The 27,372-nt window shown below is 38.0% G+C and overlaps 3 protein-coding genes across 14 annotated transcripts in view; 1 reads left to right on the forward strand and 2 right to left on the reverse strand.

Annotated features, from left to right (window-relative positions):
- LOC125752111 (olfactory receptor 2D2-like) overlaps window positions 1–6,788 on the reverse strand; it is a 57,787-nt gene extending 50,999 nt beyond the window's left edge. The window contains exons 1-2 of the mRNA XM_049098687.1: window positions 6,720–6,788; window positions 5,636–5,690 (exon numbers count right to left, since the gene is read on the reverse strand). The gene's annotated coding sequence lies outside the window, so the exon portion shown is untranslated. The remainder of the gene's footprint in view (window positions 1–5,635; window positions 5,691–6,719) is intronic.
- Window positions 1–27,372, forward strand: part of ZNF215 (zinc finger protein 215) — a 219,763-nt gene that overhangs the window by 140,081 nt on the left and 52,310 nt on the right. The window lies entirely within an intron of this gene.
- Window positions 395–6,788, reverse strand: LOC112667949 (olfactory receptor 2D2). The gene is made up of 3 exons (XM_025460008.3): window positions 6,720–6,788; window positions 5,636–5,690; window positions 395–2,321 (listed from the first exon to the last, which is right to left on the reverse strand). The coding sequence occupies exon 3, from the start codon at window positions 2,078–2,080 to the stop codon at window positions 1,133–1,135; it is 948 nt and encodes a 315-aa protein (XP_025315793.1). The 5' UTR covers window positions 2,081–2,321; window positions 5,636–5,690; window positions 6,720–6,788; the 3' UTR covers window positions 395–1,132.

The following is a 27,372-nucleotide window of genomic DNA, read 5'->3' on the forward strand; positions in this document are numbered from 1 at the left end:
ATTGAGTGAATAGCAGTGATCTGAGTAAGAATTTGCACATTAAAAGGTAGATTATGGGGTTCTGTTTGGATGATAGCAATCAGACAACTAATTGTATTGGCACCATTATACATTTAAATCTCTGATTTTAGCCAAACTTTAATCATGCCTTCACATTCATTTTACTCGTCCTTATGTGGTAAGCAGAATAATGGTCCCCCAAAGATGTCCATGTCCAAATCCCCAGGAACTCTAAATATGTTACCTTACACCAGAATAGGACTTTATGCTTAGAATTAAAATAAATATCTTCAAGTGGGAGGTTATCCTTGATTATTTATTTATTTATTTTTGGAATACGGTAACAGGAAATCAGAAGATAGGTAGAGAATGAGCTTGAAAAAATTATTCCTGTGTCTTTCTCACTGCCATATAACTAAGTCCACAACTCCTGTCTCATGGCATTCTATATTCAGGTATCCTGTTCAAGTCCTAGTTGTCTTTCAGGCCCAGAGTGGTACCAACTGCTTTCTCACTTGGTAGCCCTGGGATGCCACTATGTGTTGTTAGTTTCCAAAATCCTGTCTTTACCTTTATCTGATAGATAAAATCTCCACGTACCTCATAAGAATGTGAGAAGGACAGCAGAAACCATATATACGTCTTCTTTGTACTCATGCTCTTCACTACCCACTTCAAACACACATGCATGCACATGTGCAGGAACACATACATGTGGCACCTTGCTTATAGTAAGTGATTAGGTACTGATTGTTTATTTATTGGTTATTTGATGAAATAAATTCAGAAATATCTAAAAATAAGAGTTGGAGCATGATCTGGGATAGATTCATAATAATATACCATGTATGATTTTAAACAGATGGATTTCACTGGTCCCAGGATTTATAAAATGTGCATGTTTCTTATAAGATTTCCTAACTCTTAGGAGCCAAAAGACCAACCAGAAGGAAGCAGACCCTCCTTCTGTGGGTCCATGAATTATTGTCCTTCTTCTACAAAGGAAGTACTGGATGAAGGATGGAGGGTAGGTCGACAGCAAGGTCCCAGGATGAGGATCTAACCAAATTCCAAGATTGCTGAGGAAATTACTCAGTAGTTTGTATAGGTAGGGAGTTAAAGGGTCTCACGTTCAGTGGGAGATTTCAAGCCTGCATGGGAAATTCCTTGTGGCCACTTTCCTCAGAGCTCCCTTCACATCCTTGTTCCTCAAGCTATAGATGAGGGGATTGAGCATGGGTGTCACCATCGCATAGAACACAGACACCAGTTTTTTCTGTTCTTTGGAAGACTTAGGTGTCATGTAAGTGACAATTCCTGACCCATAAAAGAGGATGACCACCATGAGGTGGGAACCACAGGTAGAGAATGCCTTGAGCCTCCTCACAGATGACTTCATCCTGACCACAGTCACTATGATGTGGCCATAGGATACTAGAGTTAGGGAGACAGGTATGAGGAGAATTATGACACCCATGAGGAAAATGGCCATCTCTGAAGTGTGGGTGTCTGTGGATGCCAGGATCAAGAGTGCAGGGGCCTCACAAAAAAAATGAGCAATACTATTGCTGCCTCGGTAGGGTAGCCTTAGTATAAAAGTGGTATCTACCACAGACACCAGAATGCCACTGGTCCATGATCCCGCAGCCAGCTGAACACACACCCTCCAAGTCATAATGCTAGGGTAATGCAAAGGGTTGCAGATGGCCACGTATCGATCATAGGACATCACTGCCAGCAAGGCACACTGTGTACCCCCAAAAATGAGGAAGAGTAAAAGCTGAGCTGCACAACGTGTGAATGAAATGATCTTTTTCCTGGATAGCAGATGAACCAGGGCCTGAGGAACAATGTTGGTAGAAAAACAGAGGTCAGCCAAAGATAAGTTGCAGAGGAAAAAATACATAGGTGTGTGAAGCCGAGAGTCAGCCTGAACAAGGTGCATGAGAAGCAGATTTGCAAGCACAGTAACCAGGTAGACACCCAGGAATAAAATAAATAGGAGCTTCTGAGTGTGGGGGTCATCAGAGAGTCCCAGGAGGAGGAACTCTGTCACCTGCGTCTGATTTGCTGCTCTCATACTTTGTTGTTTCAGGAAGAAGTCTACATGCTAAACATAGGTCCATAGAACCTCAGATTTGGAGGCCGTTTGAATTGCTCTCAATCACTATCAACCATTCCAAAACTCCCCTTGTTATAAAAATGATCATGCTGCTTTAGTTGGAACATTTTCAGTGTTGTAAAACTTCGTACTTTTAAGCTGGCGCCTTCATTCTTAGTAAGTGTAGAGTAGATCAAAAGAATCTTCTTATTCTGAATATCTAATAATTAAAGAGATTTGATTAATCTGTAAGTTATGGCATAGAATTTCACTTTATTATCAACTAGAAATTTGAGTCCTATGCTGTTATTGCCACACCTCCCCCATTTTATGCTGGCATAGATTTTTTATTTATTCTTTGGGCATATGACTGTTGTCTCTTCCCTGAAAAGACAGTCACTAAGATATAAAAAATGAAAAAGGGCCAAAGTATCTTAAAGAACTGACATTTTCTTGGACAAAATAACTTGTTTTGAAAGAGCTGGCAAATCAAGAAGTAATGGGCTAGTATGCCATCATCTCTTTGGTAATCGCACCCACGGCTTCGGATGGAACTCCCAAATATCAATCTTAACCATCAAAAACTTCCAAAATGGCAGACACACTATGACAGCATTTCCACTTGAAGCCACCAGGTTGACTAATTTTCTGTGTGCAGACTACACAGCACTAATGCACCACCTCTAGCCCATCAGCTCTCATTGCCTTGCATTACGTGTCTCTTCTTCCCAGAAAATAAAAACTCCTCTTAAAACTAAATCTTTAGCATTTTTGTGACCTTTTATAGACATGATGTGGTGATTTATTTGATCAATTATCATTAATTAATTAAATTTAAAACTTGACCTTATGGTTTAGTAGAGTTGCTTAAGAAGCCTGTCAGATTCTCTGTGTCTAAGGCGGAAACATTGGTTGTTCCTGACTTTGTTCCCTCTCACAGGAAAAAGAAACAACAACTATTCCAGAATAAAACACCACTAAGAAGCAACCTGCACCACAGAGACCAAGAGAGATGGCATTAGAAAGGTAAAAGAAGCAACTACACGTTGAATGCATTGTCCTTCACCCAGGCCGGTGCAACATCATGTGGACAGGCCTCCACTGAGCTTTCTAGTTCTCTAAATAAGAAAAGAAAACCCAGGGGAGATGATCTGCGCTGCCCCAGCATTGTGAGTGCTTTGCAGGAGGCCCTGCTCTGACCCCAAACTATAGGGACTGCAGGGGAGTCAATGGGGCTCTACCACTGGAATCTGATTGTGATAGAGAAGGGAGAGAGGCTTGCAACAATCAGCATACAGATCTTGGCAGAACAAAATTCATACCTGCTGTGCCCAAGGACTAATCCCAACCTGTAGCTTTGCTCATATGCAGGACTAGCTCAGATATGTACTCTGGCCAAGGAACAAGGTGGGGTGCAGAGCTGCTTGATTCAGATCCTCAAAGGAGTTTTACTAACCTCAGAGACTGGTTTCCCAGATGCAGACAGTGAGCTGAATCACAACCCTGCCTGCTGTGAAGAGTGTCTGCTGGCCTCATCTGACCAGAAGGGCTGAGGATAACTCCTGAAGCAGTACAGCCGAGCAGAGCTCTAGCTGAGAGGTCAGTGGGAAGAGCTGATTACACCCAGAGAAAAGCCAGTACCAGAGGAACATTCCTGTGCTACATACAGGCAGAGGCATTAATTCATAGCCTAGACTGAAGGTAAATCCCAGCCCCTCCTAACTGGAGAACCTGCCTGGGAAACTGAGAGTAGCCTGAAATGACTCAACTCCCACCTAGGCAAGGAAACTAGGGCATCGCCCCACTCACTGTCAAGAGGATCTCCTGGCTTCATCTGATTGGAAGGACTGGTGACAGCTCCTAGGGCAGTGCATCCCAGGGACATTCAAGCTAAGAGGCAGGTGCACAGAACTGAGAGTTTGCAGAGCAAAGCCAGTGGCTCTGTTCCATCAGGAAGCTTAGGGTGGGTCAAGACAAGAGAACAGAAATTAGCCAGCTTTAGAGCTGCTTTCCCACTGTGCTCAGGCAAGAAATCTTGTGTAGCTCTACTCATCACTGAATACAGCCTTCAGCTTGTGCAACCACAGAACCTCACCACAGCACATTGAAACTGCCTAGCCCATCCAACGGCCCTATATACAGTGGCACTAGAGAAGAGAGCACAACTGTAGCTTCCCTCATCTGTAGAGCAAAACTGATAACATCACTTGGCCAGGGAATTCAGTAAACCTTCTGAAGGACGGATTGGGGTCCTTAAATAAGAGCTGTACAGGCTTTGGGTTCTGTCTTGCTGCCCTGCCAGAGCAGGGAGGCTCTTTCATATATTATTACTAAATATAGTACCCAGTCTTCATCCTCTAAAAAGCCTGACCAGAGAATCCAGGCAGCCACGGGGCCCATCCTACAACCTCACTTCGGTAGGGAACTAAGACAGAAGTCCTAACCCAACTGTTTTTGGCCGGTGGCACACCTCCCATCACATTAATAGAATGAAAGAAAAGAATCATATGATCATCTCAATAGGCACAGAAAAAAAAGATTTGACCAAATTCAACACCCATTTGTGATGAAAACTCAACATATCATTCATAGAAGGAACATATCTCAGTATAATAAAGGCCATGATTTGACAGCCCACAATTATTGTCATAGTTGATGGTGAACAATTGAAAAGCTTTTCCTCTAGGATCAGGAACAAGACAAAGTTGCCCACTTTCACTACTCTAGTCAACATAATACTAGAGGTCCTGGCCAGAGCAATCAGGGAAGAAAAGTAAAAGGTATAACAATCGAAACTGTCTGTATTTGCAAATGATAAAATTTGACATGCAGAAAATCCTAAAGACTCAATCAAAAGAAGAAAACCTGTTAGATCTAATTAATGAATTCAGTAAAGTTGCAGGATCCAAAATCAACAAAATCAGTAGCATTTCTATACACCATCAACACAGTTTCTAAAAAACAAATCAATCCCATTTGTAGTATCATCAAAAACAATAAAATAATTTGGAATAAATGTAAGGAGATGTAAGTGCTCTATGATGAAAACTACAAGACATTGATGAAAGAAATCCAAGACAAAAAGAAATGGAAAGCTATCTCATGTTCATGTTTAGAAGAATTAACAAATGTCAGTACCACCAAAACCTAGCTATAGATTCAATGCTGTCCTTATCAAGAGTCCAATGGCAATTTACAGAAGTAAATGAAACACTCCTCAAGTTTATATGGAACCACGAAAAACTGCAAATCGCCAAAGAAATCTGAGAAAGAAGAACAAAGCAGGAGGCATCACACTTCCTGATTTCTAGCTATATTATAAACCTATCATCAAAACATTATGGCATTGGCATAAATACAAACAAATAAACCAATGGAACATAATGGAGAATACGTAAATAAACTCAAACATATGGAGACAAATAACACTGGACAGGGGAACAAAGAATGCTCAATGAAGGAATGATAGTCTGTTTGATAAATGGTGTTGGCGTAATTGGATAGTCACATGCAATAGATTGAAACCAGACTCACCTCTTATACCACTCTCAAAAATTAATTTCCAATGGATTAGACTTAAGTGTAGGTCCTGAAAGAAAACAAATAAAAAACAAAAATAGTAGAAAAGGTGATCAGACTTGTTACCAGAGGCAGAGGGTATGGGGAGGACATTTTGGAGGAGGGGGACCAAAAACTACAACTTCTAGTTATAAGATAGATATATACTAGGGAAAGAATGTAGACCATGACGGCTACAGCTAAGACTACTTTATAGTATATTAGAAAGTTGTTAAGAGAGTACTTCTAAGTTCTCATCAGAAGAATATTTTTCCTTTTCCTTTTTTTTTCTTTTCTTTTTTTCTTGTTTCTCTATAAGAGAAGATGGATATGAGTTGAACCTACTATGGTAATGGTAATCATATCACAATATATGTAAATCAGGCCATCATGCTATATTCCTTGAACTTACACAGTGATGTATGTCAATTATTTCTCAATAAAACTGAGAGGGTGGAGGGTGGAAGACTTTCATTATGTGTAGAGAGATTTGCAAGACTTGGGGAGTAATAATAAAATTTCATGAAATGGTTCAAAAAGAAGGGAGAACAATCTAAAGTCTAAAGATTAAGGCCCTATACAAAGTTTAAGCTTTTGGCCCTTTATCTACTTGGTAAAGGTGTCTCAAAATAATGGTTCAAATGCATCACATAAAATGTATAGGGTTGCCAAGAAGACCAGTAATATTCACATAGAGTTTATTACAATAGTTTTAGGAAGCAAATATATAATATAATGATACATGTGCTTCTTTATTAATGAATTAAATATCAAAGTATTGTGGCAGGTCTAATAATGATCTTAATTAGAAAATTAATGAGCATAAAGGATATTTGTAGGTATCTTCAACAACTACAACGTGATATAAAAATACCTGTGATTTCTGTTGGTGATGAAGTCATGGATACTGCTAATGATAGTTTGGCTTAGATACCAACATTCAAACAAGCAGGACATTTTGAATTCCAGTTAGAGTAAAGAAGAAATAAAGAAATAGCATTCACATCTTAATTGAAGAGCACTCTAAAGTTCAACTTAAGAAGTCCTAGGCTAGGGGTACCTCGGTGGTTCAGTCAGGGAAGCATCTGCCTTCAGCTCAGGTCATGATCCAGGGTCATGGGATCCAGCCCCACGTTGGACTCCCTGCTCTGCATGGAGCCTGCTTCTCTTCCCTGCCCCTGCTTTCGCTCTCGCTTTCTGTCTAGTCAAATAAATAAATAAAATCTTAAAAAAGCGTTTCCTAGGCTAAAGAAATGCCCCGTTTTCTCAAAAAGACATTATCACATTCTATGTTATCTGATAATGGGGTCTTAGGCATCTGGATAGATCTATGAGTCAAAGCGATGAAGGGTTCCAATTCATCATTGTAAGAAAGCATGAATCAATAAAACATTAATATAAGCAACCACATCTCTAGCTGACATTCTTTGAGGGTTCCCTTATCTAACCCTAGGCCACCTTTCCAGCCATTTTCCCTGCCACATAGTTAGGACGCATTGAATTTTTTTCCTCACTGATTTTTGCTGGGCATAATCCCTTTATTCAGAGGTATGCCCACTACTAGGTTTACTATCACTTTCTTGAACATTCATGATACTTTGAATATTCAGTCAGCTTCTTTGTAGATCAAAAGACATTGGCCAAGCACATTATTGGTACTGGGGATACAGAAAAAAGAACCAGGCCCTGAAGTCAAAGAACCTCAGATACAAATACCCAAACTATAGTCATATTTCATCCTCAGTAGCAGTGTGGTCCCAGAAATATCATAGATTCGTGGCAAATAATAGCTTAATGAATGAATATACTGGGTCAAGTGAGTCTGTATGACCTAACAGTTACTTAAATCAAACTTAAAAAGAACAGCTTCTAAAGAAAAATGTAGTCTATTGCTGAAGTAGCTGACATAAAAATACATTTTGAGACCACACCCTGTTTTAAGAACGGTACTTTGGGAATTTCCTTTCATCTGATGGAAGGTATTACTTGGTTAGTTCTTAGAGTCTCCCCAAATGCTTTAGACTTTGTTACTCTCTCCACCACAGTTCACACCCGTCCCAGAGTAGAAATTATTGCATGTCTCTAATCTCAGGGAAAATTAAAGGACAAGCAAATATTCTCAGTTTTGATGAATAGAGATACCATAAAACTGAACACTTTTCCCAAAGTTTTAAGTGATGCTTATAATCAGTGGTTAACCTAACAGACGGGCAGCTGCAGGATTTTGCTGATTTCTATACCTTCATCCAACTAATAACTATAGGTTTTTAATGATTCCATTTAGGAAGCATATTACTCAGGAACACCTTTCTTTCTGACCCACACATGTTTCCCATCCCCCACTCCCACTCACTCCCAATACATGTAGACATATACAAGTCAACACATCTAGTCTAGAGACTAGATACATTAGTGTACCTTGAGCCTCGTGTACTTTTATCATGGCTGATAACTTTACATTGGATTTATTTTCTTTCTCTGTGAGTGTAATAAGTGCAAGGACCGCATCTGACTCAACTTTTTTCACAGCATAGAATAAATTGGTCCAGAATAAGTGTACAACACACATTTTCTGAGCTGATTTCACCTGAGCCAGAATATCAGAAGACAGAGATCTATCTGAGTCAGGGATGAGTGTGACTTGTGATCTGTCAGATGTAGGAGCTCTCACCAACTCTGGCACAATAGTAGAAGACTACACCCCTGTCAAGTCCAAATTTGCTTTTAAAACCATATTATTCTCTAATGCAAATGTGGAGGAGAAAATGTTCCCCCAAGTGACTGTGAACCTGCCCCCAGAGTCAGGAAGCTTCTGAAAGGAAATCATGTGTGCTGTCAACCTTTCTCTCACATCATTCTGCCTTTTCAAGAGATTGAATGTCAACTTTAAGTTCATTTCTCTAATAATGACATTTATGAGAAATCAAACAAGATGATAGGGTCACGGAGCCATGCATTTTCTCATCTGATGTTTTGTTTAGGAAGAAGATTCTGAGGGAGTCCATAGGAACCAAGAGAAAATACTAAATTTCAGTTCTGATTACAAAATCTTGTGTGCTAAAAATCACCTAGTCTCTATAATACATACCCACTTCCTGTCTTCCAAGCCCAGCTCAACAAGGCATAAACATCCCCACTCAGAGGACAAGTACTGATTCCATGGAAGTTCTACTTAAGTCCTCTCTAGGTGAGGACTATGATTCTTCTTCACAAGGAATTTGGCATTGCAATTATGGTTTGATAAGGTAGACCCACTATGGAAAACACCTTGGCTAGATCTATAAGAGAGTTCTACCCCTAAGGATCAGATTGTTTCAACAAAATTAGTTGAATTTTAAAAGCCAAATTTATGAAAAGATTGATACCAATTCTCTCACAATGTATGCCATATTATTACCTTTGTTCACCATGTGCCTTCTCTTTCCATCTCTCTAATAATCTTACCCCCATTTTCTCATCTGAGGAAGGAAAAAAGATCACATTAGCATGTTAGTGGGCAGAGTGGAGAGCAAAAAAGAGTGTGAGCATCTAGTCATAAGTTATCTGGGTCAAAGAGTTCCATAAAATCTCTGAAGCCAAGATCAAAGACAAGGCAGAAAGGGGAATCCCCACAACTCTGCTGTCCTTCTGTTGCCACCAAATGTGTTATTGACATCAAGGCATGCTGTGCAACTATAGTTCCATTTAAATGAGGTCACCAGAAGGATACTTGGAGCAGTCTCTGCAGTGGGTGAAGTCTCAGGAGAATTCTGAATCATTAGGGTGGATCTTGAGTTCTGTTTCTTTTAGAGGTTCCCAAATGATTATAAGGAAGACAGAAAATAACATGCAGTTAGCACTCACATCTCCATTTATGGACCCCATTATTAGTTCTGCTTACCTGCCTTCTTTTTTGGGAAGTGTTGTATTGTTGCAATGAAGTAATGGGTTTCTAGGTTCTAGGTTGCAACCCCGTTGTATTATGTATTATATATATGATTTTTAAGAACTTCATAATTTGAACAATGTGAATATGATGTGCCCCAGATAATAAAAGATTCTACGATTATTAACATTTTAACCCTATTTTCTTGGTTTCTCCTTATACACATAGTTATTTTTTAGAATGGCTATTATTTTTTTATTGGAATTCAATTTGCCAACATATAGCATAACACCCAGTGCTCATCCCATCAAGTGCCCCCCTCAGTGCCCGTCACCCAGTGACCCCCATCCCCGGCTCACCTCCCTTTCCACCACCCCATAGTTATTTTAATAGCTTGATGCTAAATCATGGACGTACTGCCCAGAATACATAAGGAACTCCTACAGGTAGGAAAAGTCAGAAAATTCCAGTTTTTAAAATGGGGAAAAGACTAGACAAGTCTTTACAGCATAGGAAATACAAATTACTAAGAAGTATATGAAAAGGTACACAGTGGAATTAGCCACGAGAACACATAAATTAAAAGCATAGTGAAATCCATTAAGGCTCAAAAGAATGGATTAAAATGTTTGAGGATGTGGAGTACTTCACATTGCTGATGGGAGTTTAACTTGGCACAATCAATTCAAAAAGTCCATTTGGAAGCGTCTCTGAAAACTTACCTTAAATATATGCCCTCCCTCCTACAACCAGTAGTTTTACTCCTCTGTGGTATCCATACTTTGTGGATAGGAGTGTTTAAATCCACCATAAATATGAACGATGATTTTTATAAAAGCCTTACTTTTAATAGCTCGATGTGGAAACAATATAAATTTCATGGATAGTAGAAAGGATAAATTGTAATACAGTCATGCAGTGCAATACTTTGATATTTTTGAAAGAATAAACTACTACTACATGAAACCAGGTAGACAGAAAGATGTTTAGTAGAAGAAGCCAGACATTAGGAAATGTATTCTTTTATAAAAAGATTTTATTTATTTATTTGAGAGAGAGAATAAGCAAAAGAAGGAGCAGAGGGAGAGGGTCATATCCAAAATATATAAAGAACTACTGCAACTCAAAACTAAAAAAGATAAACAACACAATTTAAAAATGGACAAAGGACTTGTCTGTAGGATAGATACACAAATAGCTGACAAGAACAGGAAAGGATGCTGCACAACATTAGGCATTTGGTAATTACTAATTAAAACCCAGTTAGAAATAGAACCTCCTCCTTTTCTATTTGCAATATTGCCAAGCCTCTAAAAGAAAAGAGTGGTGGCATTGGTGAAAAAAAAAAAAAAGGACTAATAAGTGCAACAGAATTCAGAGCTCATAGACAGACTAATGTGAAATTTAATGTTCAACAAAGATATTTCCAAAAATCCTTGAAAGAAGGCAAATAGTGTATTACAACGTATTGCTAAATACTAGTTTACTACCTAGAGAAAAATAAAACTGCATTTCTACCTACACGACACAGAAGGTAGACTCTAAATGGATTAAGTAACTAATAGTTAAAATAGAACAATGACATTATATAAGAAAACATAAGGGAACATCTATCTTTCTGACCTAGAAGACGGAATCTCCAAAGCACAGACCATAATGAAACAGTTGATGAATTTGATTTCCTCAATATCTGAGATTTGTCTTCAATGAAGAACATTATGAAGAAAGTTTAAAAGGGGAAAAAATGGATGATATATTTGTGTTATGTAAAACAAATAGAAAATAACTTCATATCAGGAATTCTTAATAAATTCTAAAATGCAGGAAGAAAATGAAGAAATGTCTAACAGGAAAAACACAAGCATACACACACACACGCACGTGCATACACACACACACACACACACACACATACACACACCAGAGGATATATAAGGGAATTCACAAAAATTACCTTCAAAGGCTTACAAGAATAGAAAACAATACTGAAATTCATTAGAATTGAAAGGTCTACAAATTGAAACAACAAAGAAGCCTCTATTTTCTCCTATGAGGCATGCAGAAATTTGTCAGATACTGTAAAGTGTGGGCAAAAGGTAGAAGAGAGAAGAAAACTCATTTACATTTGGGAAAATGTAGAGAGGTGCAGCCATTCTGGGAATGAATCTGGTGTTACTGGGTCACCTTATGCCTGTGCATATTCTATGATACAAGAATTATTGCTAAATAGGGAGCCAAAGATTTTCTCACACAGAAAATTGTACCGTCATATGGTATATTCCTGTAATCTTTGTGGTTCTGTTATTTGTGTTGGAACCGTGTTGTGTGATGTGGATATCCTTCACTGGGAGAAGAGAGAAATGAAAATGCAAGAGATGTGCAGCAAGGATATTGCACAGCAGTAGGGAGAAGGATTAGATGAACACCTGGCATTGTAAATGATCTTAAAGACTCAATTAAGTGAAAAAGGTAAACAAAGAGGCATATAACACAATATCATTTATGTAAAGTAAAAATATGTCCACAAACAAAACATTTTTTGGAAATGTGAGGAAAATAAGAGCATCACATGCATTAAACGGTTACAAAGTCAGTGGGAATGAAGTATGGGTATATATTATGCAGACAAATTCATAATAAACAAGAAAGGGGCTTTAAAATCACTAATCATGCAAAGTATCGTATACTGAGGAATATAATTAACTCCATTCTCCACACCGGAGAACACACACCCAAAAACCAGGAGAAATAAAATTGCATGGTACTTGTACAGAAATACGAAGTCAGGAAAGGAACCATCTACAGAGTGCTAAAATAGATCAAATTTAGCAAGAGTTTAATTTCTCTAATAAAAGACACTTAACATTGATGAGAATTTTCCAGTAAATGGTGTTAAATGACCATTAAGAGGAAAAAGCTCGGATCTCTAAAGCACTCCTTACATCAGAATAAATTCTAGATATATCATGATGTAAATTAAGCTGTACATGTAAGCAAAACTATGAAAATCTTAGAAGACAAACGGGATGTTTTTTTTTTTAAAGATTTATTTATTCATGAGAGACACACAGAGAGAGAGAGAGAGGAGAGAGAGAGAGAGGCAAAGACACAGGCAGAGGGAGAAGCAGGCTCCATGCAGGGAGCCCGATGGGGGACTCGATCCCCAGACTCCAGGATCACACCCTGAGCTGAAGGCATACGCCCAACTCCTGAGGCACCCAGATGTCCCACAGAATGATTTTTAAAAAGCATAACTTGTTATCAACAGAGACATTTCAAATTTTAGCACAAAATCAAGTCATAAGGAAAACGACTGATTAAATTATAAATGTATGATACAAAAGTCCCTAAAAGCAGGTCACCTGGGTAGTTCAGTGGTTGAGGGCCTGCCTTTGACTCAGGTCATGATCCCAGGGGTCCTGGGATCAATTCCCATATCAGGCTTCTCACAGGGAACCTGTTCCCCCTCTTTTATGTCTCTGCCTCTCTTTGTGCCTCTCATGAATAAATAAATTAAATCTTTAAAGAAAAAAACTCCATAAAGTCAACTGGCAAAGTAGAAAAAGACTTGTTTTTCGGGATGCCTGTGTAGCTCAGCGGTTAAGCATCTGCCTTCAGCTCACGGTGTGATCCCAGGGTCCCGGGATCAAGTCCCACATCGGGGAGCCTGCATGGAGCCTGTTTCTCCCTCTGCCTGTGTCTCTGCCTCTCTCTCTCTATGCTCTCATGAATAAATAAATAAAATCTTTAAAAATAAAGACTTGTGTTTAACACAAAATCAAACAACCCATTTTTCATAATATACAAGGATTTTACACAGCAGTAACAAAAATTTGAATGGCCTAATAAAAGAAAAGTAACAAAGGAAATACACAGTCATTTCACAGAATAAATAGAAAATGAAAATCATCAATAAGCATATAAAACTATGCTCATCCTCAACTGTAATTAAAGTATCATATAATAAGCTAAGAGGGACATACCATTTTTTGACCTAATGGATTAACAAAATTGAAGAGTTTCACACTACCAAATGGTAGTAAAGTTGTAACTAAATAGAAACTTTTATGCAATGTTGATGAGTGTATCATGTTGATATTAAGACCTTGCTAAACAAATTGAACTCTACCACATAAGGTAATCATATGACATCAAAACAGATATAAACCAAAATGAAAGCACTAGCCCTACAATTAAGCTTGTAGTACTTGGCAGCCCCGGTGGTGCAGCGGTTTGGCGCCACCTGCAGCCCGGGGTGTGATCCTGGAGACCGGGGATTGAGTCCCGCGTGGGGCTCCCTGCAGTCTGCTTTTCCCTCTGCCCTTCTCATGAATAAATAAAATCTTAAAAAAAAAAAAGTTGTAGTACTCAGCTAGCATCCAAACAATTCAATATCTGTTTATTTTCATTTCTATTTAATTACCATATATGTGAAAACACAAGTTTGATGACTTGCGAACCCCTGAGATATATCTGCTGATGCTATCTGGAGTACCACTGGTGTAAGGTTTGAACGAAGGGTGCTAGTATGAGTTAGAGACTTCAGCCTGTGACCTCAAATAGAACACCGAGTGCCCTAGGATGTCTCAGAGGATGGAAAGGTAATCAGGTTGAGGGCTTCTCAAGCTCCAGGGAATGCCCTATTTACATACTCTCAGGACCTCAGCTTTAAATAGATCCTTGAAGGAAAAATGCTCTCTGTTCAGGAGTGGGACCTAGGAGAATTGGAGTTTGTACCTGGAATTCAGTAAGGCAGAAAGGCTTGGGGTGGAGTCAGACTCCTAGGATGACTGGAGTGCAGCCCCGAGAGGCATTGCTTAGGAGCCAACCCACAACCGGTGCTGTCCTTCCAGACTGGATCTGGAGGCTGCAGACATCATTCCCTCCCACACTTGATCCTTGATCCTTCACCAGGGACCTGGCAGCACAGTTTCTGCCTCCTCTCTGCCTCCAGGTGAGAGTGGACAAGCTGGTGATGGGCCTCAGGCCATAGGAATCTTAGTACCCATTGGGGGTTGTGAGGTGGGCATGGCATTGGGAAAGGTAAGTTTTGTCATTTGCTTTCTTGCACATCAATGTTGCTGCTTGTTAGCCACCCAGAGACTATTGTATTCCCACTCTTCTCCAGGACCCCAGCCCAAAAATGCTTTCCCAGACTTTCTTCTTCAGGGATGAGGCTCCTTCCAGAGAGATCACAGAGGTTGTGCCTCTTACTGTTGAAAAGCAACTGCCTGATTCTTTCTTTGCCTCCTTGGTCAGGCCTTCAGCAGCATTGCTTGCCTCAGCTTGCATTTGTCCCACCCTCTCCCATTGAACAAGCAAGGGGCTAGAAGGAAACAGGAATCTTGCTTCAAGGAATCCGGTCAAGAGCTCCTTGCTCTTGCGTCTTCTCCGGGTCTAGGAGATGTGAAGGAATCAGGACTGCGTGGTACAGCCTTCTAGGAAGGCAGCACTGCTGCCTCCAAGCCCCTGGTGAGTTAGGGCAGACAGTGGTGTGAGTCCAGTTACAGGCAGTGCTGGCCTTCTAGCCCTGAAGAGGATACTAGCGCCCACTACAGGTGCCCTCGCGCAAACATCCCATAGTGTGGTATCCTTCACATAAGGTCAGGCATGTGGGTTCCCACAACACCCAGCCTTGGTCAGTATCCAGTTGGCTCAGTACCCACTCTGGGACATCTTTGGTTGTTGTGAAAGATATGGTGGCCATGAGGGTATGCAAATTAGAGTATGAAATACTTCAGTGAGTATCTGTGGTGATGGATGTCTGTGTGTTTATATAAGATATTGTGAAGCTGAGAGTGAGTATACTAACATGTGATGTGTGTATATGACAAGGAACAATGCCATGTATGCAATGTGACTGTGTGAGACACAGTGACTAAGAGAAAATTTCTGGAAAGGCCATATTAGAAATAATGTTATTATGGCCTCAGATGATGAAAGATGCATTCCCTATCCTTTCGATTTGGGGACAGAGCCATACTTTCAAATCTCTTCCTGTATTTCTTCCTTCTGTTTTTTCTCCACATCTCCAGATTCTATCCTCTAAGTTAAGCTTCTGTTCCCTGATTTCATCTAACTTCTATTCTCTTCATTGTATTTTCCCATCTCCGATTCTTTCCTCCTCATTTTTCCTACAAATTCAATAACATAACATCATTATTTAATTAATTAGCAAATTGAACAAAGTTAGATGAAATCTTTAGACTATGGAAAAATAATTATCCTTGGCTGCCTTTAGAATACAAAAGATACTACATTTCATCTTATTCACTTCCTTTTCCCCAAGTTTTATTACTCTCATGTTTGGACAGCTTCCCTATCCACCTGTACACATATGTATGTCAATCTAAAAATCCTACCTTTAAGGGATAGAGGATCAGTCTTCAAATATGCTGTACAGTGTTTACCTGGATGCTAAGTTTTTGTTGTGGGTTAAGAGTTTATCACTGAGGGGCACCTGGGTAGCTCAGTGGTTGAGTGTATGCCTCCGCCTAGGATGTGATCATGGAGTCCCGGGATCGAGTCCCTGTGAGGGCTCCCTGTGAGGAGCCTGCTTCTCCCTCTGCCTATGTCTCTGCCCCTCTCCCTGTGTCTCTCATGAATAAATAAATAAAATCTTTTTTTAAAAGTTTATCACTGAGGTAGTAAGGGTATTATTTAATGGAATTCTCTTTAGAGGGACAGAAACATACACAACCTGCATATGCACATACACATGCAGATATACACACCACATATGTATGGTTTATACCCATACATGTTATTTTCACAACCTACTTTTTATTTTTTTAAGATTCTATTATTTTTTCTTTTTTTTTTTTTTTTTTTTTTTTTTTTTTTTTTTTAATTTTTATTTATTTATGATAGTCACAGAGAGAGAGAGAGAGAGAGGCAGAGACACAGGCAGAGGGAGAAGCAGGCTCCATGCTGGGAGCGTGACATGGGACTCGATCCCAGCACTCCAGGATCATGCCCTGGACCGAAGGCAGGCACTAAACCGCTGAGCCACCCAGGGATCCACAACCTACTTCTTAAACTCAACAGTGTGAGCAACATCTTTCTAAGGAAAATATAGGTCTACTTATGTGTTAGTAGACATAGGTCTACTAACCTTAATGGCTTAAGGTTAGTGCATCATGATCACAGCAGCCATTTCTTTCAATGTAGCTGTCAGACGTTGTGCAAACTACTTTCCATTAGGTTCTCAACTTAATCTGTACATCCATGTTATAAATTTGTGGTGTTATACCCAATTCTTTGTGGTGTTATGTCCAATTCACACTAAGCAACAGGCATAAAGGAGCTAAATCAACTGGCCAAAGCCACAGAGCTAAGAAACAGGGGGAAAGGATTCAACCTGTGTCTGTAGGATGACACATCTGTACTGTTACCCATTTCTCTATAAGGTATAGATTATATTATATAGGAAAACAAGAATTTATTCAGCACATCACTTACTGCTAGACTGTAAATTGTTTTATTCTGGAAATAATCCTATATGTGAATATCCTTTGAAGCAAAGTTTCATACATACCTATAATTATTTCCAAAATGTAAGGTCCCAAAAATAGCATTGTTCAGAAACAAAAGGCAGTTCCATTTTGTAAATTTTTAATATTTTCAAATCACCTTCCAGAGAGATTTTATAAATGCTACATGTGTACATTTTTCATATCTGCTTGCCCCATTCTCAAATGTACAGTGAATGATTTCAATCTATTTCACCTTTGCTAACCTACTGTGAAAGGAACAGTATTATTTATTTTCTGTTTCTCTAAGTGAAGATGAACATTCTTTACACAGGTTGGGCATTTGTATTTCTTCACTTGTAAATTGGCTGTGTAACATCCTGTTTGCATCATTTTCATTGGTATTCTTTTTACTCTTTTTAAAAGCTTAAAAGCTCTTTGATATCCTAGTTTCCTACTTGGTGTTTATATGTTAACTGTGTATGTTCTTTACTTAACCACTTATTTTTACCTTGTTTTATAATAGACTATACCCTCCCCCTAACTTAATGGTTATGGTTTTCATGGCATCCTTAGTAGGTCTTTTCCCACAGAAAGTACTCAGTTACATTTTCTACTGGTAATAGTATGGTGTCTTCGGTTTTATTTTTTCTTACACTGAGATATTTAATCCGTGTGTATTTGGGGGAAAAATAAGAATTGTTGTGAGAGTGTTTTGTTTCCAAACAGATACCCAGATATCCTAACACCATTTTTAAGTAATACGTACACCTTTCTCTGTTAATTTAGATGACGCTTGTATCATTCATGTCCTTGTATTCTTTTTATATATATATAAATTTGTTTTTTATTGGTGTTCAATTTGCCAACATCTAGAATAACACCCAGTGCTCATCCCATCAAGTGCTCCCCTCAGTGCCCGTCACCCAGTCACCCCCACCCCCCACCCACCTCCCCTTCCACCACTCCTAGTTCATTTCCCAGAGTTAGGAGCCTTTCATGTTCTGTCTCCCTTTCTGATATTTCGCACTCCTTTTTTCTCCTTTCCCCTTTATTCCCTTTCACTATTTTTTATATTCCCCAAATGAATGAGACCAAATGCTGAGTAAAATAAGTCAATCGGAGAAGGACAAAGATGTCCGTATATTCTTGATTTTGATTCTTCACTACTTTATTTCATTGAGATGTTTGTGCTTGGGCTAATACAATACATATAAATTAATCAGATTTAATTGTCTATCTTAGTATCAGGTAGGTTAAATCTTCTAACCTCACCCTACCACAGTGCTTTTCAGTTTCATTTTTTCAGATATTTACTGTGAATATTTTCACATGTATTCTTCTGGATAAACTTCAGAATTATCTTAATTTCCCATCAGGATGCTTATGGATTTTGATTATAATTGCATTTGATTTTAGCATGTTTCTGGGGAGTGTTTCTCAACATATGGTGCATGAAATAATCACATCAAAATCACAAAAAATACTTGTTAGAAAGGGGGGGTTTTTTTGTTCCACCACCAACCTACCGAAAATCTTCAGAGCCCAGAAATATTTATTTTTGACAAACTCTCACAGAGAGAATTATGAAGAACACTAATGTGTGAGAATCAAGGAAGGAAGAACTGATATCTTTATAATATTTTAATTTCCCATCTGGGAATTAGGTGTATTTCTCCTTGTATTCATGTTGATGTCTATGATTCTCACTGGAGTATAATATTCCCCTTGCATTGGTTTCGATCATATTCTGTTAACATCACAACTGAACATTTGAGAGAGCGCACTGTTATGAACTTTAAGTGCATTTATTTTTTTATGACTTTATTTACTCATAAGAGACACACAGAGAGAGGCAGAGATATAGACAGAGGGAGAAGCATGCTCCCTGTAGGGACCCCAAATGTGGTACTTGATCCCAGGACCTGGGATCATACCCTGAGCCAAAGGCAGATGCACAACCGCTGAGCCACCCAGGTGTCCCAACTATAACCACATTTAATAAATTCTCTAATTAGTTCTCAGTATATAGAAAAAGTGCATATAACACTCATTTGTTTACAGATTTCTTATTGCTTTTAATCACTTTTCAGTAGATTTAAGTTTTCCAGACAAAAAATAATATTCATTTACAAATAATAAAGTTACCATTTCCTTTCCGATAATTAGGTCTCTTCATTCTAGTTTCTATTTCTAATTTCTATTGCATTAACTAACTCTTTGCAAACAGATATCTTTTCTGAACTCAGAATGTAATGTAAATGTTTCTAATATTTCACTGTTGAGTATGATTGAGCCTTTGATTTCAAATAATGTGTAATACCATAAAAGGATATATATTCAAATTCCTTCTAAAATGAAGTATACCAGGGAGCTGTGTGGCTCAGTTGTTTGAGCATCTGCATTTGGCTCAGGTCATGATCTTGGGGTCATGGGATATGGCCCAAGTCATGCTCCACTCCATGGGGAGCCTCCTCCTCCCTCTCTCTCATCCACTCCCCCTCCTTATGCTTGTGCACATTCTCTGTCAAATAGATAAATAAAATCTTTATTTTTAAAAAGATTTTATTTATTCATTCCTGAGAGACACAGAGAAGTAGAGACAGAAAGAGGGAGAAGCAGGCTCCATGCAAGGAGCCCAATGCGGAACTCGATCCCAGGTCCCGGGATCATGCCCTGAGCCAAAGGCAGATGCTCAACCACTGATCCACCCAGGTGTCCCAATAAATAAAATCTTTAAATAACATAAAATAAAATGATATACACCTAAGCTCATTTTTTACATAGAATGTTCATTACTAATGAAAGTAAACTTTATTCAATGCCTTTTACAGCATCTACTGACATTATTTTATCCTCATTTTGATCTGTTAATATGAAGAAATGTTTTAATCAAGTTCCTAATAATCAGTTCATCTGTGCATTCATGGGAAAAATTCACTTGATCATGAAGCTTTATTCTTTTGGAATACTGTGATATCCTATAGGCTTTTATTTATTCTTAATTTTAATTCCAGTATAATTAACATGCAGTGTTATATTAGTTTCAAGTATAAAATATAGTGACTTGGGATGCATGGGTGGCTCAGTGGTTGAGCATCTTCCTTTAGCTCAGGGTGTGATCCCAGGATCCGGGTTCAAGTCCCATGTCCAGCTCCCTGCGTGGAGCCTGTTTCCCCTCTGCCTATGTCTCTGCCTTTCTCTGTGTGTCTCTCATGAATAAATAAGTAAAATCTTTTAAAAATATATAGTGATTCAACAATTCTGTTTATTACTCAGTGTTCATCATGATAAGGGTATTCTTAATCCCCTTCACTACTTCCTCCATCCCCCCACTTACCCTCCTTTTGTAACCACTAGTTCTCTATAATTGAGTCTATTTTTTGTTTATTTTTTCTTTGTGTAGTTTTTCTTAAATTCCACATATGAGCAAAATTATATGCTATTTGTCTTTCTCTGAATTATTTCACTTAGTGTTATACTCTCTAGATCCATCCATGTTGTTGCAAATGGCAAGATCATTCTTTTGTATGACTAATATTCCACTCTGTATATATGCCACTTCCTATTTTCCATTTATCTCTTGATGGGCATTTGGGCTGCTTCCATAACTTGACTATTGTAAATAATGCTGCAATAAACATAGGGGTGCATGTATCTTTTCAAATTAGTGTTTTTGCATTCTTTGGGTAAATACTTTGTAGTGGAATTATTGAATTATATGAGAATTCTAATTTTAATTTTTTGAATCACCTCCATACTATTTTCCACAGTGGCTGCACAAGTTTGCATTCCTAGAGTAGAGGACGCACGACGGATTCTTTTTCTCCACATCCTCCCCAACACTTGTTTTTTCTTGTGATTTTTATTTTAGCCTTTCTGACAGGTGTGAGGGGATATCTCATTGTGGGTTTGCTTGTATTCCCCTGATGAGTAGTGACATTGAGCATCTTTTCATGTGTCTGTCCGCCATCTGTATGTCTTCTTTGGGGGAATGTCTGTCCATGTCTTCTGCTCATTTTTTTATTGGAGTATTTGTGTTTATGGTGTTTAGTTGTACAAATTCTTTATATATTTGGATATGAACTCTTTATTGGATGTGTCATTTGCAAATATCTTCTTCCATTCGGTAGGTTTTCTTTTAGCTTTGTTGATTGTTTCCTTTGCTGTGCAGAAGATTTTTATTTTGAAGTCATGCCAATAGTTTGTTGCTTTTCTTTCCCTTGCCTCAGGAGACATTTCTAGAAAGATGTTGCTATAGTCAAAGACAGAGAAATCACTGCCTGTGCTCTCTTCTAGGATTTTTATGATTTCAGGTCTCACATTTATATCCTTAACTCATTTTGAGTTTCTTTTTGCATATGGTATAAGAAAGTGGTCTGGTTTCATTCTTTTGCATGTAGCTGTCCAATTTTCCCAGCATATTTGTGAAAAGACTGTCTGTTTCTCATTGCATGTTTTTGCCTCTTTGGTCAAAGATTAATCCACCATATAATGATTGGTTTATGTCTGGGCTCTCTGTTCTACTCTCTACATCTCTGTGTCTGTTGTTGTGCCAATGCTATATTGTTTTGATTACTAGACCTTTGCAGTGTATCGAGAAATCTGGGACTGTGGACCTGCAGTTTTTCTTCTTTCTCAGGATTGCTTTGGCTCTTCAGGTTCTTGTCTTGTCCCATAGAGATTTTTAGCATTATTTGAATCAGTTCTCTGGAAAATGCTGTTGTTATAAGGATTGTGTTTAATCTGTAGGTTGTTTTGGGTAGTGTGGATATTTTAAGGATTTGTTATTGCAATCCATGAGCATGGAATATTTTTCCATTTGTGTCATATGCACTTTCTTTCCTCAATGTTTTATAGTTTTCTGAGTACAGGTCTTTCACCCCCTTGGTTAATTCCTAGTTATCTTGTTCTTCTTGGTGAAGTTGTAAATAGGATTGTTTTCTTAATTTCTCTTTCTGCTGCTTCAATTATTACGTGTAGAAATTCAACAGAATTCTGTAGATTGGCTTTATATCCTGTTACCTTTCTACATTCGTTCATCAGTTCTAGCAGTGTTTGGGTGGAGTGTAAAGGGTAATCTATATGTGGTATTGTGTCGTCTGCAAATAGTGAAAGTTTTACTACTTCCTTACCAATTTGAGTGCCCTTTATTTCTTTTCTTGTCTGATTTCTGTAGGGCTAGGACTTCCAGTATTATGTTGAATAAAAGTGGTAAGAATGGACATACTTGTCTTGTTCCTGATCTTCGGGGGAAATCTGTCAGTTTTTGACCATCGAGTATGATGTTAGCTGTGAGTTTTTCATGTGGGGCCCTTATGATATGGATATATTCCCTCCACACCTACTTTGTTGAGGGCTTTTATTTTGAATGGTTGTTGTATTTTGTCAAATGCTTTTTTCTGCAACATTTGATTGTTGAAGATTGAAACAATCTTAGGGTTTTATTCTTTCTTGTGTTGATGTTATGTATCATGTTGATTGATCATAGTGAAAGATTTTTAAATATATTGTTGGATTCAGTTTGCTAGTATTTTATTGAGGATTTGTGCATCGATGTTCATCGGAGAGATACTGCCCTGTAGTTCCCCCTCCCTTCCTCTGTCTCTCTGTCTCTCTCTGTCTCTCTGTCTCTCTGTCTCTCTCTCTTTATAGTGTCTTTATCTGTACTGGTGGCCTCATAGAATCAATTTGGATGCTTTTCTTCCTCTTCTATTTTTTGCAATACTTTGAGAATAGAATAGAGAATATTAACTCTTCTTTAAATGTTTAATTGCATTCACCTATGAAACCATCTGGTCCTGGACTTTTGTTGTTGGGAGCTTTTTGATTTTGATTCCAACGTTATTGCTGGTAAGCAATCTGTTCACATTTTCAATTAATTCCTGCTTCAGTTTTAGGAGTTTATATGTATCGAGGAAGTTTTCCATTTCTTTGAGGTTGTGGAACTTGTTGGGTATGATTATTTGTATTTCTGTGGTGCTATTTGTTATTTCTCCTCTCTCAGTTGTAATTCTATTTATTTGGGTCTTTTCTCCTTTCCTTTTCCTAAGTCTGGCTAGGGGTCATCAATTTTAAATTTTTTTCAAAGAACCAGCTCCTGGTTTCATTGATCTGTTCTATTGGTTTTTTTAGTTTCTCTGTCATTTATTTCCATTCTAATATTTATTATTTCCCTTCTTCAGCTGGCTTTAAACTTCATTTGATGTTCTTCTTCTAGCTCCATTAGGTGTAAGATTAGGTTGTTTATTGATATTTTTCTTGCTTCTTGAGGTAGGACTATATTGCTATAAACGTTCCTCTTGGAAAAGCTTTTGCTGCATCCCAAATATTTATGACCATTGTGTTTTCATTTTCGATGGTCTCCATGTGTTTTTGTATTTCCTCTTTGAGGAAATATTTTCATATTCTATTCTTTTTTCTTTCTTTCTTTCTTTCTTTCTTTCTTTCTTTCTTTCTTTCTTTCTTTCAGGATCATGCACACAAATGAGCTGGGGAGGGTAGGGCAGAGGTAGAGGAAGGGAATCTTAAGCCAGCTCCATGCTCACATGGAGCCCAACGTGGGGCTCAATCACTACCCTAGATCATGACCTGGACTGAAATCAAGAGTCAGATGTTCAACTGACTGAGGTACCCAGAACCTCTATTTCCAATCTGATTTCTTGATTCACCCATTCATTGTTTAATAGCATGGTATTTAGCTTCCATGTATTTGTGCTCTTTCCAGATATCTTCTTTTGTTTGATTTCCAGTCATAGTATTGTGGATGGAAACATGCATGGTGTGACTTCACTGTTTGTTTGTTTTTTTAATTTCTTAAGACTTATTTTGTGGCCTCATGTGTGATCTCTTCTGGAGATTGTTTCATCTGCACTTGAAAAGAATGTGTATTTTTCTGTGTTAGGATGGATTCTGAATATATCAGTTAGATCTATCTGGTTCAATATGTCATTGAAAGGCACTGTTTCCTTGTTGATTTTGTGTTTGGATGATCTATCCAATGATCTATCTATCCTTCTTGGTCTCTTGTTGCACTCTTTGTTTTTAAGTCCATTTTGTCTGATAGAAGTATTGCTTCTGGCTTGCTTTGCACTTCTATCTGCATGATAGATGTTTTTCTTTTTTTAATTTTTAAAAAGTTTTTATTTATTTATTCACAAGAGACACACAGAGAGAGAGAGAGGCAGAGACATAGGCAGAGGGAGAAGGAGGCTCCATGCAGGGAGCCGGATGTGGGTCTGGATCCCAGAACTCCAGGATCAAGCCCTGGGCCAAAGCAGGTGCTCAACTGCTGAACCACCCAGGCGTCCTGATAAATTTTTGCTATCAGTTCACTTTCAATCTGCATGTGTCTTTAGGTCTGAAGTGAGTCTCTAGTAGGAAGCATATAGATGGGTCTTGTTTTTTATCCATTCTGTCACCCTGTGTCTTTTCACTGGAGCATTTCTCCACTTACATTCAAAGTAGTTATTGACAGATATGTATTTATGGCCATTTTGTTACTTGTTTTGTGGGTTTTGTAGTTTTTCTCTGATCCTTTCTTCTCTTGCTCTCTTTCAAAGAGAGAAGGTTTATTGGCTATCTTTAGTGATATACTCAGATTCCTTTCTCTTTAATCTTTGCATATCTATTACTGGTTTTTGATTTGTGGTCACCATTTCATTTGTAAATAGCATCTTCTGCATAAAGAGGCCTATATTAAGTTGATGGTCGCTTCAGCTTGGACCCATTTCTTTACTCCAATACCCCCAAACATATGTAAACATATGCTTTAGTTATATAGTGTCATATCTTACATCCTTTTAAGCAATTTTGGGTTGATTTTTGTATATGATGTGAGATAAGGGCCTAATTCCATTGTTTTGCATGTGGATATCCAGTTTTCCCAACACTATTTATTGGAGAGACCGTCTTTTCCTCATTGTGTATCCTTGGCATCCTTGTCACAGAAACCCAACCTTGTAAGGGTTATTTCTGAGTTCTTTATTATATTCCATTTGTGTATCTGTCCATTTTTAACCATTATTATGTAACAAGATAAACATATTTTCTTGTGAATATTTTTCTGGAGTTTATTTATTTTGAATAGATTCCTAGAATGGATTAGAAATTGGCATAATATTTGAGGATATTATATGATATTAGGCCTAGGGACTCAAAAACTCCTAATATTCTAGTCCTGGTCATTCCTCTCCTTAGAGTCCTACAAAAGAAACAAGAAATATGAAAAATAACAGACTGCTTTTTATTAGTTGTGCTAGTCCCGAATGTCACTCTAGTTCAGAACTCTGATAAGCCTGGGTTGGGGCACTTGGTCTAAAGTCTTTCAAAATCTTCAACCTTTCTTACAGTTTAGTGGGACTTGTTCCAATTTATTAGTCCAGTTCCATGAAGAAGTGAGGAAATAGAACATGCATGACCTTTTAAAGCACAGTAACCCTAGCCAGTAGTAAATAGGGACCAAGCAACATCCTAGAATGTCACAAATCAGATTCTTCTTCATGGGGAAGAAAAGACCAGTAAAAAGGAAATCTTTCCCTCCCCCCCTATTGAGAAGTCGGTCAAGGTATACAAATATTTAAAGTTTTTAGTATATTTGACAAAATTATTTTCCAGACAGATTGGACTACTTTTCCTACCCTCTTGCATTGTACACAAAAGTCTTTTTTTGTAAAACTTCACTTTACACTTAATGAATCCTGCTGTTTATTAATTGTGTAATTTGGGGAAAGTAGCTAAACTTTTCTATGCCTCAGTTTTTTCATCTGCAAACTAAGATTAATAACGTCTACCTTATAATGTCATTGAGACAATGTACTTTTAAAACCCTTCATGCTTGTCATGTGTTAAGTTTTAAATAAAATCCAAGTTACTATTTTGTGATGTGGTTGTTCTGTTAAAATCTTAGCTAATTTCCAAGGTGAAAAATGTATCCTTCATTGTTGTACTTAATTACTTGTAATAATATCAAGTATTCTTATATTTAGTAACTAATTGTATTGCATCTTTTTTTGTTGTTGTTTTTTAATTTAAATTCAATTTGCCAACATACGCTGTAACACCCAGTGGTCATCCCATCAAGTGCCCTCCTCAGTGCCCATCATCCAACTACCCCATCCCCCCATCCACCTCCCCTTAAGCACCCCTTTGTTTTCCAGAATTAGGAGTCTCTCATGTTTTGTCTCCCTTTCTAATATTTTCCACTCAGTTCCCCTTCTTCCTGCATTTCATCTTGTAAGTAGTCTGTTCATGTTCTTAGCTCATTATTTTTTGGACTCAACAATTTTCATGGTGTTTTATATGTAATCTTAGTGTATTAAAGACATTACCTCTGATCTGACATCTTTAAGTATTTTTGTCAGTATGTCTATAACTTGACTATTGTAAATAATGCTGCAAAAACATAGGGGTGCATGTATCTTTTCAAATTAGTGTTTTTGCATTCTTGGGTAAATACTTTGTAGTGGAATTATTGATTATAGAGAATTCTAATTTTAATTTTTTGAATCACCTCCATACTATTTTCCACAGTGGCTGCACAAGTTTGCATTCCTATAGAGGACGCACGACGGATTCTTTTTCCCACATCCTCCCCAACACTTGTTTTTCTTGTGATTTTTATTAGCTCTTCTGACAGGTGTGAGGGGATATCTCATAGGGTTTGCTTGATTCCCCTGATGAGTCGACATTGAGCATCTTTTCATGTGTCTGTCCGCCATCTGTATGTCTTCTTTGGGGGAATGCTGTCCATGTCTTCTGCTCATTTTTTATTGGAGATTTGTGTTTATGGTGTTTATAAATTCTTTATATATTTGAAGAACTCTTTATTGGATGTGTCATTTGCAAATATCTTCTTCCATTCGGTAGGTTTTCTTTTAGCTTTGTTGATTGTTTCTTGCTGTGCGAAGATTTTTATTTTGAAGTCATGCCAATAGTTGTGTTTTTTCTTTCCTTGCCTCAGGAGACATTTCTAGAAAGATGTTGCTATAGTCAAAGAGAGAAATCATGCCTGTGCTCTCTTCTAGGATTTTTATGATTTCAGGTCTCAATTTATATCCTTAACTCATTTTGAGTTTCTTTTTGATATGGTATAAGAAAGTGGTCTGGTTTCATTCTTGTAGCTGTCCAATTTTCCCAGCATATTTGTGAAAAGACTGTCTGTTTCTCATTGCATGTTTTTGCCCTCTTTGGTCAAAGATTAATCCACCATATAATGATTGGTTTATGTCTGGGCTCTGTTTCTACTCTCTACATCTCTGTGTCTGTTGTTGTGCCAATGCTATATGTTTTGATTACTAGAACTTTGCAGTGATCGAGAAATCTGGGACGTGGTACCTGCAGTTTTTCTTCTTTCTCAGGATTGCTTTGGCTCTTCA

Source organism: Canis lupus, chromosome 21 (assembly GCF_003254725.2).
Source record: "Canis lupus dingo isolate Sandy chromosome 21, ASM325472v2, whole genome shotgun sequence".
Taxonomy (NCBI): Eukaryota; Metazoa; Chordata; class Mammalia; order Carnivora; family Canidae; genus Canis; species Canis lupus.

Bases quoted from the DNA above. Each gene is read 5' to 3' on its own strand.
- LOC112667949 (XM_025460008.3), bottom strand. From the start codon at position 2,080: ATGAGAGCAGCAAATCAGACGCAGGTGACAGAGTTCCTCCTCCTGGGA.